Source organism: Lissotriton helveticus, chromosome 10, assembly GCF_964261635.1.
Source record: "Lissotriton helveticus chromosome 10, aLisHel1.1, whole genome shotgun sequence".
NCBI classification, from domain to species: Eukaryota; Metazoa; Chordata; class Amphibia; order Caudata; family Salamandridae; genus Lissotriton; species Lissotriton helveticus.
In genome coordinates, this window is record NC_136071.1 from 336,834,747 (window position 1) to 336,850,632 (window position 15,886).

At 49.6% G+C, this 15,886-nt stretch overlaps 1 protein-coding gene across 1 annotated transcript in view; it reads left to right on the top strand.

The window, feature by feature from the left end:
• LOC144783788 (uncharacterized) overlaps positions 1 to 12,598 on the top strand; it is a 232,268-nt gene extending 219,670 nt beyond the window's left edge. Inside the window, exon 4 of the mRNA XM_078662487.1 lies at positions 4,726 to 12,598. Coding sequence (XP_078518613.1) covers positions 4,726 to 11,639 — 6,914 coding nt within the window. The 3' untranslated portion in view covers positions 11,640 to 12,598. The remainder of the gene's footprint in view (positions 1 to 4,725) is intronic.
• Positions 12,599 to 15,886: the final 3,288 nt, after the last annotated feature.

A 15,886-nucleotide genomic window follows, 5' to 3' on the forward strand; every position in this document is an offset into this window, starting at 1 on the left:
CCTGGTTGGGCCGGGGGAGAGCGGCCCTTCATGTGGCCTGTCCAACAGGGCGGCTCTGTGTGTCTGTGTGGGCGGCTGTGTGTGTCTGTGTGGGCGGCTCTGTGTGTCTGTGTGGGGTGGGTCTGTGTGTGTGTGTGGGGGGCTCTGTGTGTGGGGCGGCTCTGTGTGTGGGGGGGGCTCTGTGTCTGTGTGTGGGGGGGCTCTGTGTGGGGGGGCTCTGTGTGTGGGGGGGCTCTGTGTGTGGGGGGGCTCTGTGTGTGGGGCGGCTCTGTGTGTGGGGGGGCTCTGTGTGTGGGGGGGCTCTGTCTGTGTGTGGGGGGGCTCTGTGTGTGGGGCGGCTCTGTGTGTGGGGGGGCTCTGTGTGTGGGGGGGCTCTGTCTGTGTGTGGGGGGGCTCTGTGTGTGTGTGTGTGGGGCCCTGTGTGTGTGGGGGGGGCCCTGTGTGTGTGTGTGGGGCCCTGTGTGTCTGTTTGTGGGCTCTGTGTGTGTGTGTGGGGGGCTCTGTGTGTGGGGGGCTCTGTGTGTGGGGGGCTCTGTGTGTTTGTGGGCTCTGTGTGTGTGGGCTCTGTGTGTGTGGGTGGGGGCTCTGTGTGTGGGGGGGCTCTGTGTGTGTGGGGGGCTCGGTGTGTGTGGGGAGGGGGCTCGGTGTGTGTGGGGAGGGGGCTCTGTGTGTGTGGGGAGGGGGCTCTGTGTGTGTGGGAAGGGGGCTCTGTGTGTGTGGGGGGGCTCTGTGTGTGGGGGGGCTGTGTGTGTGTGGGGGGCTCTGTGTGTGTGGGGGGCTCTGTGTGTGGGGGGCTCTGTGTGTATGGGCGGCTCTGTGTGTGTGGGGCTCTGTGTGGGGCTTTGTGTATGTGTGGGGGGCTCTGTGTGTGGGACTCTGTGTGTGTGTGTGGGGCTGTGTGTGTGTGGGGCTGTGTGTGTGTGTGTGGGGGGGGCTCTGTGTGTGGGGGGCTCTGTGTGTGTGGGGGGGGCTCTCTGTGTGTGTGTGTGGGGGGCTCTCTGTGTGTGTGGGGGGCTCTCTGTGTGTGTGTGGGGCTCTGTGTGTGTGTGGGGCTCTGTGTGTGTGTGGGGCTCTGTGTGTGTGTGGGGCTCTGTGTGTGTGTGTGTGGGGCTCTGTGTGTGTGTGGGGCTCTGTGTGTGTGTGGGGCTCTGTGTGTGTGTGGGGCTCTGTGTGTGTGGGGGGCTCTGTGTGTGTGGGGGGCTCTGTGTGTGTGTGGGGCTGTGTGTGTGTGTGGGGCTGTGTGTGTGTGTGGGGCTGTGCGTGTGTGTGTGGGGCTGTGCGTGTGTGTGTGGGGCTGTGCGTGTGTGTGTGGGGCTGTGTGTGGGGCTGTGTGTGTGTGTGTGGGGCTGTGTGTGTGTGTGGGGCTGTGCGTGTGTGTGTGGGGCTGTGCGTGTGTGTGTGGGGCTGTGCGTGTGTGTGTGGGGCTGTGCGTGTGTGTGTGGGGCTGTGCGTGTGTGTGTGGGGCTGTGTGTGTGTGTGTGTGTGGGGCTGTGTGTGTGTGTGTGTGTGTGGGGCTGTGTGTGTGTGTGTGGGGCTGTGCGTGTGTGTGTGGGGCTGTGTGTGGGGCTGTGTGTGGGGCTGTGTGTGTGTGTGGGGCTGTGCGTGTGTGTGTGGGGCTGTGCGTGTGTGTGTGGGGCTGTGCGTGTGTGTGTGGGGCTGTGCGTGTGTGTGTGGGGCTGTGCGTGTGTGTGTGGGGCTGTGCGTGTGTGTGTGGGGCTCTGCGTGTGTGTGTGGCTCTGCGTGTGTGTGGGGCTCTGCGTGTGTGTGTGGGGCTCTGCGTGTGTGGGCTCTGTGTGTGTGGGGGGGGGCTCTGTGTGTGTGTGGGGGGGCTCTGTGTGTGTGTGTTGGGGGGCTCTGTGTGTGTGTGTGTGTGTGGGGGGGGCTCTGTGTGTGTGTGTGGGCTCTGTGTGTGTGTGTGTGTGTGTGGGCTCTGTGTGTGTGTGTGTGGGCTCTGTGTGTGTGTGTGTGGGCTCTGTGTCTGTGTGTGTGTGTGTGTGGGCTCTGTGTGTGTGTGTGGGCTCTGTGTCTGTGTGGGCTCTGTGTCTGTGTGTGGGGGGGCTGTGTGTGTGTGTGTGTGTGGGGCTCCGTGTGTGTGGTGGGCTCTGCGTGTGTGGGGCTCTGCGTGTGTGGGGCTCTGCGTATGTGGGGGGCTCTGCATGTGGGACTCTGCGTGTGGGACTCTGCGTGTGTGTGTGGGGGGCTCTGCGTGTGTGTGTGTGTGGGCTCTCTGTGTGTGTGGGCTCTCTGTGTGTGTGGGCTCTCTGTGTGTGTGTGGGCTCTCTGTGTGTGTGGGCTCTGTGTGTGTGGGCTCTGTTTGTGTGGGTTCTGTGTGTGTGTGTGGGCTCTGTGTGTGGGGGCTCTGTGTGTGTGGGCGGCTCTGTGTGTGTGTGTGGGCGGCTCTGTGTGTGTGTGGGGGGGTCTGTGTGTGTGTGTGTGGGGGGGGGCTCTGTGTGTGGGGGGGCTCTGTGTGTGGGGGGGCTCTGTGTGTGGGGGGGCTCTGTGTGTGTGGGGCTCTGTGTGTGTGGGGCCCTGTGTGTGTGTGGGGCCCTGTGTGTGTGTGTGGGGCTCTGTGTGTGTGTGGGGGGCTCTGTGTGTGTGCGGGGCTCTGTGTGTGTGTGTGCGGGGCTCTGTGTGTGTGTGCGGGGCTCTGTGTGTGTGTGTGTGCGGGGCTCTGTGTGTGTGTGCGGGGCTCTGTGTGTGTGTGCGGGGCTCTGTGTGTGTGTGCGGGGCTCTGTGTGTGTGTGCGGGGCTCTGTGTGTGTGTGCGTGTGTGTGTGGCTCTGTGTGTGTGTGTGGCTCTGTGTGTGTGTGCGGCTCTGTGTGTGTGTGCGGCTCTGTGTGTGTGTGCGGCTCTGTGTGTGTGTGCGGGCTCTGTGTGTGTGTGCGGGCTCTGTGTGTGTGGCTCTGTGTGTGTGTGTGTGTGTGTGTGTGTGTGTGTGTGTGTGTGTGTGTGTGGCTCTGTGTGGATAGCTTTTTTTGTACGTGGCTCTGTGTGGATAGCTTTTTTTTGTAGGTGGCTCTGTGTGTGGGTGGCTCTGTCTGTGTGAGGGTGGCTCTGTGTAGGTGGCTCTGTATGTGTGTGTGGGTGGCTTTGTGTGTGTTGCTCTGTGTGGGTGTAAATGCAATAGGTCATGCATTTGCGAGCGAACAAGCTATTGGCATTGTAAATGACAATGCCATTTATTTAACGATTCAGCTATTGGCAATGTAAATGACAATGCCATTTATTTATGATTTTAAAAAAAATGTCATGAGCAATGCCAATAGCTCTACCTTTAATAATGCCGAGACCATTGCATTGTAAATGCTTGTTTTATGTGATATTGGCAGCCGCTAAGTGCTTACAGGGCTATTGGCATCCTTATTTTTGCTGTTCACTTTCTATTGATTTTCATACATTTTAATTACCGTTCTAACATGGCTGAGAGTTGCACAGGCTACCATTTGTCCCATTTAAAGTTTAGAAGCACTTTAGTATTTGATTTTTAATGGAAGCATATTACACAGAATATCGAGGAATTGTTGCATGAGTACTGCTATGTGGAAGTCTCCGACCATCTGGCGGTAGCCCACCACCATTGCCCCAGACTACCTGCATCCCGGCTGGCTGTGTCGCCTCTCTGCCTTTTTCCAGGTACCCCTTTCCTTGAGGCTCGAAACATCTCCACGTGACCCACAAGCTACCTCCTTGAGTCGTGGAGCTCAGGCCCGTGGACCATCACAGTCGGAGCAGCCAACTAACCTTCCTGCCTTAGCTACTCCCTGCCCAAAGGCACAAGCAATTGTCGCTGCCGCCCTCCTCGTCCAGTACTTACCAACAACAAAACGAGCTGATTTGATCACGTTTTATCATTGAAACTATTAATTGCAATTGTTGTTTCACGTTTTTTTTTTCTTCGATCATGATTATAATAATGACCATGTTTTACCTGACATTCAGACACGTAGGCGCACCGCACCCTTTGTCTGTCTGGATTATTGTATTAACCTTTTTGAAAGATTTGTATTCATAGTTATACATTCAGTTGTTGCTCTCTCTGGCGCAAATTTATGCGAATTAAATAAACTATAAGTCAATTTATACCAAATAGAGAGCATAGTAAGTAGATAGTGTAACTCCATGTGTCCTCCATATAGTACTTTTTGCCTAAAATACATATAGTCGTATTCTAATACCCCTTTGAAAATGTATTGCTTTCCTGTGATCAAGAAGTACGTTTTCAAAACCTTTCTGGCCTACACCTAGGACAAAGGGAAATGCATTTCATATCAAGAGATTTAAGCTTGATGGATTTGTTCTGCTCAGCGTAAAGCCCATGTTATATTCATGTATTGTAGATAAAAACACGAACGTTTTCAGGCATTGTATATACATACTTTTGCATGTAGACCTGAGCAAGAAGGGGAACTCCGTTGTGACCCCGCTCTAGAAACGATTCTTGCAAACGTCAGAATGTATAAACCTTAGGGAAACTGCCTAGTAGTAATGACAATCTTTCTCTGTGCGGGAACAAAATATGTGAACTAGAAATTGGTAGCCAGCTTACATAACTCATATTTAAATAGGACTTGTAATTGGGATACAATTAACATGTATATTCTTTCAACATCTATTATGAAATAATTGTTTACAGTCGTTGTTAAAAATAACAATTTAATGTGCTGATTGTTTATATGTTGTGTAAAAAATATTCTTCCTTTTAAGAATTTCTTTTTTTCCCCCCAGCTGCCGAGGTTGAAAATGAAACTGGCATTGAAAAGCTTCAACTCGAAAATTGGAGTCTGCAGCATCCAAGCGAGATTTCTTCCTCCCAAGAAAAAAGAGACTATTTTATGCGTTGTCTGGAGTGCGGGCAGAAATGTAACAATCAGTGCAGACTTTCCCGAGCCAGTTTTCCAATGGGATCTCAAGGCCCTTATCATCCAGTCCCTGTCGGTGTTGATGGGAACCAAAAAATCCGATTTATGAATCACCCCTTTCCTGCTGATGGGATCTCTGGTTATAACTGTGTACCTCAGCCGACAGTCGCTGATGGGACTTCTGGACACAGGCATGTGCCTGTTTCTGTTGCCACGTATGGGAGCCAAGAGTTTGGACCACCAACGTCACCTGGTGCAATGTATGGACGTCCTGGAATCCGGCAACCAAATCCTGCTGTTACTGCCTATGGAAACCTGGGAATTGGGCAGTCGGCTCCTCCTGTGTACAGTAGTTCTGACCCAACACACGCATCGTCCCAGTCTTCAGTTGGTGGCAACCAAGGACATCGGTACCCATCCCACACTGGCCCAGTTGGTGGAATCCACGGAGTTGCATATCCAGCTTCTTCTATTGGCAGTCATGGGTTGACCTATGCAGTTCCTAATACCGCTGCCTCAAGTCATGGGCCTCGATATCCAAACCCCCCTATGAATGGAAGCTATGGAGTTCGTTATTGTCCACCTCCTCTCCCTCCTACTTCTGCTCCTGGGGGTCATGGGGTTGCCTTCACTGCTTCTCCTGGTAATGTTGGGGGGAGCCCAGGAGGAAGGTATCCCACATCACCTATTGCTGTTGGTGGTATCCATGGACCTACATTTGCGAGTCCTCCTGTTACTGGGAGCCAGGGACTTAGGTATTCAGCTCCACATGGAGTCACATACTCAACTCCTCCAGTCACTGTTGGCCACGGAGTTCGTTTTTCGCCTCCTGCTACAGTTACTGGGGGTCATGGAGGTACATATTCAACTTCAGCAGCAGTCAGCAGTGGTCAGGGAATTCGCTTTTCTTCCCCACCTGCTACTGGCAGTCATGGGACTACCTTTGTAAGCCATCCTTCTACTGCCAGTAGCGGCCCAGGAGCTATGTATTCAACACCGGTGGCCTCAGGGGTGCATGGGGTGACCTATGCCTCTCATCCATCTATGGTTAGTGGAAGCCCAGGAGTAAGGTATCCAGCTCCACCAGCGACTGTTGTTGGAAGTCAAGGTGTCCGGTTTTCAGCACCACCTCCTGCCTATTCAAATGCTGGAACTGTTCTTGGAAGCCCAGGTGCTAGGTTTCCTGCACCACCTCCACCCTATTCAACTGCAACATCAAGTGGAAATCCAGGGGTCCGATATACAGCACCATCTGCAAGTGTTGGTGGGAGTCCAGGTGCTCGATACTCTTCTCCAGTCTCTGGTGGCCATCAAGGTGTTAGGCATTCAGGCCCTGGTAACTTTTCAGGCAGTCAAGGTATTGGGTATCCCAATTCTTCTAGTGCTGGCCATGGTGTTACACGTTCAACCCCTCCAACAACTGTTAGTGGCCATACTAATTTACAACCCCCGTCTTCAGCTGGCGGTAGTGGAATGACCTACTGCACATCCACAACTGTTGGTGGCAGTCAGGGAGTGTCACATACTACCACATCTGTGACTGAGAGTTCTGGACATTCATTTACAGCTCCTCCTCATGTTGGTTGGAGCCATGCAGCCAAGTATTCCACGCCTTTTCCTCCCAATGGTGGAAGCAAGGGGATATGGTACCCAGCTTCACTTACTGGAGGTAATGGAAGCCAGAGTACTGGTCCCCCTGCTGCAAGCAATCAGACAATTAGACATCCTTCGTCTCCTGCTTCTGGCAGCGGAAGTCAGGGGGTTCGATTTTCAGCTTCCCCCGTTGCTCCTACTGCCAACCACGGGGTTAGATATTCAACATCTCCAGCTGCTCCTACTGGCAATCAGGGAGTTAGGCACTCAACATCCCCTGCTAGTGGAAGTCAGGGAGCACGATTTCCTACTTCCCCAGCCTCATCTAGTGGGAATCCAGGGCTTAGGCATTCAGTACCGAACACTGTTCCAAGTGGAAATCAAGGAGTTAGGTATTCAGCGCCACCTGTGAATGCCAATGGGAACCAGGGGGTTAGACATTCAGTACCCCCTGGTGCCCCTGGCGGGCACCAGGGGGTTAGGTTTTCAAGTTCCCCCGCTGCTGCTGGTGGGAACCAGGGGGTTAGGTTTACAACTCAGTCTGCTGCTTCTAGTGGAAATCAGGCTGTTAAGTTTTCAAATCCACCCACAGCTGCTAATGTTAATCAGGGGAATAGGTATTCAGTTTCTCAGGCAGTTGCTAATGGCAGTCAAGGGGTACGATATTCAACTCCCACGGCCACAGGTAATGCAAATCATGGAGTAAGATATGTACCTGGCACTATGACATCTGGTGCTGGCCAGATAGCAAAGGATACTCCTATTACTGCTGGTGGGCGTTATGGTGTTAGATATGCAGGTGCTCAAACCAATGTTCATGGAAAAGAGGGAACTGGACAGGCCATGACAACTGGTACCAATCATGGGAGCCATGGTCCTAAGAACGCACCACCAGTTGCTGTTGGTGGGATTGTAGGCACTAGACCAGCTTCATTACCTGTTGCTGCCTCTAGCGGTGTGGGTTCAAAGCAAACCACTCAGTTGAGTCGTGGATTAGGCAGAGTCACCTCACCAATTGTCATAAGTGAAGATCCTGAAATAAACCCTGCTCCCCGTCTTCCGAATCAATGGATAAGGCCTGATGAAACACCAAATATAATTACTCCTGCCACAAATAGGAACCGAGGTTTAAGTGGGTCTACATCTCCAATAATTATTGATGAAAGTCCAGAAGTAAGTAATCTCCAGTCAGTTAACAGGATCAGAGCATCAAACGAGGCTTCAGCAGCTTCAAGCAGAAGTAGAATAGGAAGTGATTCAACATCACCCTCCATTACTCGGAAGAGCCAGGCAATTAATCCTCCTACGTCACCAATTATTATTGAAGATACACCAGTGGAGAAAGATGCTGGACCTCCCATTGTTACAGGTGACGTTCGAGGAACTGTAAGCGTTTCCTCTCCCATAGTTATTGAAGATGACCATGAGGAGTGTGCCTCACCTCCCATTACCGCTGAGGAGAATCGGGAAGGGAGTCACTCTGCTCCACCTATCATAATCAGGGATGGCCCAGAGCTAAGGAGCCCGTCTCCTCCCCTCAATGCGGTTGATAATAAAGTGGCCAGACATACTACATCTCCCTCCAAAGACCTCGAGAGTCAAAGTGTGAGCCATGCTAAGGCCAGTGTCATTAGTGTTGAGGATCAGGAGTTTAGCTGTATCTCTCCTCCTGTAACAGCCATTGAGCTCCAGAACGCCCCATCCACACCAAGTACTCCGAGTCAGAGTGTAAGACTTAGTCCACTCATCGACAATTCTGAGCTCCAGGGAGCGAATCAGGTTACTTCCCCCATTATGAGTAAAGGCAGTCTGGGTGTGAGTTCTCCTACTCCTCCCATCGGCAATATTATCATCACAAATATTGAGAGTCAGGGTGTGAGTCACGGAACTCAGCCGGTCACTACCATAGAGACAGAGTGTGAAAATGGTGGCACAAAAGCAGTCTGTAACACTGAATGTCAAAGTGTGAGTGATGGATTACCACCAGCCACTCCTATTGAGAGTGAGGCTATGAGTCATGGAACCACACTGGCCACTAATGTTGAGAGTGTGAGCCCTGTAACATTGATGGTCACTAGCATCGAGAGTCAGGGTATGAATGAAGGAATCCCGCTAGTTGATTTTAACGATAGTCCCGGCGTGAGTCTAGAAAATCCAATGGACAATAACATGGACTGCCAAGGACATGAATCACTGCCAGTTACGTATACTGAAAACCAGGATGAGAGACCTGGAACCCCACTTGATAATTTCACAGTGGGCCAGGATAGGAGCGATGGACCCTTGCCAGTCAGTTTTACTGAGAGTCTGGCTTGTGGAACCCCACCTGCCACAAGTTCTGAGAGTCCAAATGTAAGTCAAGGAACCCCAATGTTAACTAGTATTGAGAGTCCTGAAACCCCGTTCCTCTCAAGTATTGAGAGTCCGGTTGTGAGACCGGGAACTCCACCAGTTACTAATATTGAGAATCATGGTTTGACTCAAGTAACCCCTCCGCCTGTCACTAGTATGGCTATCATTAATATAGAGAGTCTGAGTGTGAGGCCTGAAACGTGTCCAGAAACTAATATTCAGAATGATGAGTTAGAATGTGCTTCTCTCCACATCAACAATGTTGAGGATCATAGTGTGCAACATTTTGCTTCTCCAGTTCCTGACATTGCTGTAACCAACGACGAGACACAGACTACAACCCATACCACTCCTTTTTTCACAGATATTGAGAGTCAGACTGCGAGGAGCTCAGCATTTCCCACTGCCAACACTGAGGATCAGGAAATGAGGCCTGCATCCCCCCCGTCCATTGCTAACAAGGAAAGTCATGTTGGTGCTTGTCATAGAAGTCCTGATAGTCAGACTGTCCAGTGTCTCAGTAACTCGATTACTTGTACAGATAATCAAGTTGTTGATTGTGCCAGTTCCTGCATCACCTCTTCTGAGAGTCAAAGTGTCCGTTGTCCTAGTGCCCCCATTACCATTAATGAAATTCAGGGTGCCCAGAGTCCCAGTGGCCACCCCACCTGTATAGAAACTCAGCATGTTCGGTGTCCCAGTGCTCCCATCACCATTACTGAGAGCCATGATGTTCAGTATGCCATTTCTCCCTTTACCACAACAGAGAGTAAGGAAGCAAGTCTTTCGCCTCCCCCTGCCACGTGTGTTCAGCACCAGGCCATGGAAGGTGCCACTTCTACAGTTGCTGATATTGTGATTACCAGCATTGAGAGCCAGGGGGCCGGGCAGGTAAGGTCTTCTATCATAAATAATGGCATCTCAAACACTGACAGTCAGGACACTAGTAATACCTCTCCCTCTTGTCTTGAAAGTGAAGTTGCGAGTAGTGTCATTCCACCTATTTCTGATGTTGAGACTGAGGTTGTACAACTTGTCTCTCCGCCAGCCACTAGTGTTGAGAGCGTGGAAATGGGACTTGCAGCGATGCCCATTGATAATCTTACCATCATTAACATAGAGAGTAAGGGGGTAAGGGATGAGACTCCATTTATCACTAACGTCGACCATGATGGAAGCCAAACAATTCCTACTATTGAGACCCAGGAAGCTCCACCTATCCCGGTAGGCAACAGTCAAGACGTAAGACATGCCACTACTCCAATTATGGTTACAGGGAGCCAGGGAGTCACACTTGCCAGTCCTCGCATTTTGGTTCCTGCTAGTCAAGCAGTCCGGCATTCTGCAGCTTCAATTGCTGTCACCGGGAGTCAAATAGTGAGGTACACCTCTACCCCGATTGGTGTCTCTGGAAGTCAGATAATCAGGTACACCGCTCCACCTATTACTGTCACTAAAGGACAGCTAATTAGACAACCCACTCCCCCCATCATGGTTACTGGGGGTCAGTTAGTTCGCCATTCCATTCCTGTATGTGTGACGTCAACCACAACTCAACCTGTACCCATAACCATGTATGGAAGCGGAGGAACCAGACTTGCAATCCCCCCTTTTAACATTAACCAGAGTGGTGCCTCTTTGCATGCATCTTCTCCCTTTATCATTAGAAGAAATTCTGGGCTTCAGCACACAGCTTCCCCTGTGACAGTTAATGGTAGTCAAGGAATCATGCTCTCATTCCCTGTTACCTTTGACATGGGTTCAGGACTTGTGCTTGCAACTCCCATCTCGGTTGGAGAGAGCACAGGGGTGAGACAAGCTAACCCTGTAACTGTAAACATTGGGCCTCACACTGGATCGGCTCCCCAAGTAGCTGTAAATGTGAGCTCGGCAGTTCGACATACAGTTCCTGTGAGTGGCAGTATCAGCATAAGACAGCCCACCCCCATTGCAGTTAATGCAGGCCAGGGAGTAGTACAGGCCTCTACTGGTGGAACTTCGAGCATCCTTCTTACTGCTCCCTCTGTGTCTATGGAGTCAGTCCATCATACTGCTACTCCCGTGGGAGGCCTGGGATTTGGCAGTCCCACTGTGGTAACATTAAACAGAGGTTTGGCTCTTGAGAATGCCGCTCCCATTACTGGAGGCCTGGGAATTAGCAGTGATACAGTTGTAGCAGTCACTGGGGGATTAGGAATTGCAAATACCGCTCCTGTTAATTTTAATCAGAATCTGGGTCCTTTGCACTCCACTCCTACAGCTGTTACCCAGGTTGCACCTGTTCACATAAGTACTGGTTTAGGTCTTAGTGGTGGTACTGTTGTCGCAGTGAATGGAGGTTTAGGCGTCGGAAACATTATGCCAGTTGCACTTAGCGGGAGTCTAACTCTTGGGCACACCACTCCCATGACTGTTTCGGAAGGATTAGAACTAACTAACACTACCACAACTGTCTCTAGTGATAATCCTACAGCTGTGCATTCTCCTGTGGTCACCGTTGGTGTGGGTCATGAGTCTTCTGTACAGAACAGCGTGGGGGATGTCACTGAACAATCTGTTCATACGGAGGAGGGAATATACAAATGCACTGAGTGCGAGAAAGGCTTTGGCAGTCCCAGAAGTCTTGGCTCGCACCAAAGAATTCACATAGAAGAGAGACCGTCGGTTTGCATGCATATGAATAAGACTCTTCGCGAGTTGCGTCCCAAGGAAGCCTCACAAATTGAAGATCCCCCAGTTGCATCGTCTACAACGAGCACTTCAGAGCCTTCTCCAACCATTCTGTACACGACGCAGAGCTCTGAACTGGGAACAGTGTATGTTGTAACAGTATAGGTCATATGTTTAGTGACTATGTCGCCTTCCTAGACACACTGACAATGGGCACAAGAACCCTGCAGAAAGACAGAATCTTTTTTCTGTCCGTATATGTTTTGTGCGACTAATGCCTATTATGCATAGGAGGACTCCGCTCTTCTTTGTTTTCTTGCCAACTGCGGACATTTCCTCATTATCACTATTGCGTATCAGTTCCAATAATAGAAATGAAAAATACATTTGCCTCTTCAAAGACATTATTTGCAATCACAGAGCCGAAGTGCACAGAGACATAAACACGTTTTAGCCTATGATGTGCAGGTATGTACACTGCTGGAAATCATTGCCCATCTCAACTCAATTTCTAGTGTTGGCAGTGTTGGAATCTGTATCAAACATAGCTGTCCTAATGAGAGCCAAGAAGGCTGTGACTAGAAAGATTGTGGCAAGATAAATGGTGACTGGAAAACAGTAGTGGGTGTTCAATACTAGTCTTTTCATTGAAAAAGAAACACTGTTTGCCACCGTTTGTGCAGCCTTCTCTTGTACGCTCTACTTCAGGTTTTAAAGACAACTGGAGGATTCTCCACATAGGGAACTCTAATTTAATGCCCCTACATTGGCAATAATCCTATTAAATTGAGAATGTGCTTGTTAAGGTGGGTGTTTATGTCCCTCCCTCACTTTTTCTCTGTCCTGCTGCCTAAACAAGGGAACGAATTTCAGAATGAAAATTATGTAAATAGAAGGATTCAGTTTGACTCCATTAATTAATTAATTAATAACACATCCCCCAATAGGTATTTCCTCTTGTATTCCAGGAATAACCCATGTATATACAACATCCTGCCCATTACTTAATCCATTTGTAATATAGAACTCCTACCTCAGAAACCTATTCTGTAAATAATGCGTGTTGTGAATTCATGTTTATTGCTTTAATTTTTTAGGGTAATAAATATTTTGCCTTTACAAGACTCCTTCCTCTCCTCACTGGTTTCTGCTTAAGAAAGGGGCAAAGGTAAGTTCCACAGCCTGACGGTACATTATTATTTTGCTTTGCCTGGGTATATTAACCACAAACTTATTCGGATGACATATTTATATTATTGAGCAGAGTCAAAATTAGCTGCCCTGACAATAGGGTTTCACACAAAAAAGGGGAGCACATTCAAAGCTACACAGGTCAAGATGCCCAAGCCACCAATTAGCCCATGTACAGCTCCACAGAAAGTCACCAAGAAAAGTAGTTCTTTTGCAGGGGCCATTAGTAAAGAGCTCAGAGCATAAAGATTAAAAATTCACTAAACCACTTCTGTTGCGCACAACACCAGCTTCAACATCAATGCGACAACACCTATGTTCTGAGGAAGAAATTGATAGACCGGATGACCGACCAGTTGAGGTGCTGATGCTTGGGAGTTGTATGTAGTGAACTCTGATCAGTCGAAAAATAAGTATACCACTATCAGGCAAAGGGCGGCTCACTATTATGGCGTTTTCATGGCAGTTGAAGAAGAAAATAATTTCCTTATAGAAAATCTGTCACATACAGAGAAGACTGTTCAGTTCTTGTCTGTGTTATATTGCTCCTGACAATATTTTAAATCATGTAGCAATTCCTCAAACTTAGGGGCCTGTCCTCTTCCCCACCTGCAGGCCACCCTTCGTTTAGCTAGTAGCAAGCCAAGATAGAAATACCTCTAGGTCGATAGTCCCACCCCCTCAAGTGTACCCCAGCAGCGCTGTGAGAGGGATGATAGGAATTGGAGAGCCTGTCATCTTCTCCAAGGCCTCAAAAACCTTCAGCCAGTATTCACGAACAGGCTCACACCCCCATGCTAAATGTAGGAAGTCTGCCCTCGCCCTACCACACCTGTCACATTTGTCATCCAGTCGAAAGTGAAACCGGTGGAACCGAACAGGGGTATAATACATCCAGTGCAAATATTTAAAGTGTAAAATTCTAAGTCTACTGCTTGCCGATATCTTTCCCGTTTGCTGGCAACAATTTTGCCACTGTCCATCATCTAGTGGTGTTCCTAGTTCCTGATCCCAATGCAGACGCAAGTCTCGCCGCAGCACAGTGCTCCCATTCTGAATACTGTGATAGAGCATCAAGACCACATGTGTGAGGTTAGTGCTTTGGAGCAGTATGTGCAAAGGAGACAGTGTTGGAGGTTCATCGGGGAACTCGGGGGTGGCCTTCCTAGCATCTCGCCTTAGCCTAACATATAGGAACAGCTCCACAGGGGTGGCTGAGTGTCTCTGAAGAACACCATGTTTTCCCGGAATATGACCTCTCCATATAATGCCCACCATGCCTTCATGCCAACCCTACGAAGCATCCAGCAACATCCAGCTTCGCGCGTCACCGGAAGGTCCGGATAGTAATGGAGTCCTAATAACGGAGAGTACAACAATGGGTAGGGGAGGCGTCCCAAAGAATTTCCTGATCGGAGTAGGGTCCATGTGTCCCTTTTTTAGGTCTCGCCTGTCAATGCGCATGAGCATTGAGCAGAGCGAGACTATAGGGGCTTAAACAGAGCTTACTTAGACTGGCGATTTGATGCAGTGCATGTGTACTTTTAACTCAATGCGCAAGCGCAATTAGTTAAAATGCGCGTGCACAGCATCAAATCGTCAGCTTGGTGTCACCAGCAGCTCTTCCCGCTCCGCCCCCTGCTGCAGCAAAGGCTTTGCGCTCTGCCTCAGCCCAGCCATTCTCCTCCCCTAATTACCCCCTGCTGCATCAAAGGCTTTTTCACGGCCGGCTGGCCGGCCGTGCTTTCAGTTTCACGGCCGGCCGGCCGTGTCTTCTTTTCTTTTTCTATATATTTTCCCTTCTCTCCCATTCACTCATTATCCCTCTCTCCCTTTCACTCATACTCTCGTTTTCCCTCTATATCTGTCTGTCAGCCCTCTTTCTTTCTATAGTTCACCCTCGTTCTTTCTCGCTCTCATATTTATACAACTTGCTCGCTCCTCTGATTCTTCCCCCACTCTGTCCCTTCTTTTTTCTCTCCCTCAAGATACCCCCTTCTCTCCTCGTATGTCGGTCTCTCTTCTTCTGTCCGCCCCCCCCACCACCACCACCACCACCTCTCTTGTCCTGCCCTCGGTTATGTAAGAAGCTCTCCTTCTAATACTTTTACTTGGACAGTACCGGCACATCTTAGAAACAATCGGGTATTTATTTATGTATTTCATGCAATTGTATATTGTTCTATTTCAGAGGGGTGGGGTTTCTTATTTCCTCTCCCTCGCTCTTGCCTTTGTTTGCCCCCTCGTCCTCCCTTCCTTGACCTCCGTCTTCAAGTGTATTGGTTGTAATTTATTCACGTTAATAAACCTTGCCAATTGCTAAGCCTCGCAGCCTTTAAGGTCACACACGTTCTCAGCGTCCACTTATATTGCATTCGACGCTGTGTAGATCACAGACGAATAATGCTTCCCTTCTGGGCGCAGCTGTTTGCCGAGTGGTCACAGATTGCGAACTCAATGAGGTCCACTCAGCCATTCATCCTTCTAAGGTTGATAAAATGTGTGCCACCGAGTTGGGTAACAACAGACCTCTTATCAGCGCCAAGCTGTTGCACTGGGAGTGAACGTGTTCTTTACAGACCTATGTTTATGTAGTAATAATCACAAAATACACACTGCCTCTGTCGGGTCATCGGGCGGGCGCAGTGAACCGCATTATTCCTGCTGGTGGCAGCCACATGACCCGATGTAACCTGCCTGTGGCCCGCCAACATGATGGACACGGAGGAGGGTTTCCTCCAATGACATGATACAGCCACAAGTAAACAAACAAGCATTTGCAATGCAATAGGTCTCGCATTTATGCGAGCTTGAGCTATTGACATTACAAATGAACGTTCCCTTTTATTTATGTTTTGAAAACAAAAATAAAAGGCATTGTCATTTGCAATGTCAATAGCTCAAACTCGCGTAAATGCGAGACCTATTGCATTGCAAATGCTTGTAATGGCTAGGTGTGGGATATACAGGAGGGGGGTGGGCCGTAACCAATATGTTGCGAAATGCGCCTGGGTGCTTAAAAAATGAGTTCCATATCCGGGGCCTCAAAACCTTCCTTTGAAGATGGTTCTGTCATCTTCTCCCGTTACAGCCTGGGCTGTTTCTCTCTCCATATTGCCTCCCCCCTTTACTTAGAGTATTGAAAAAATGCCTGCCCGGGTTATAAGGAATGTTAATAAAAAGATAAAGTAACTTTGGCAGCACCACCATCTTTATTAATG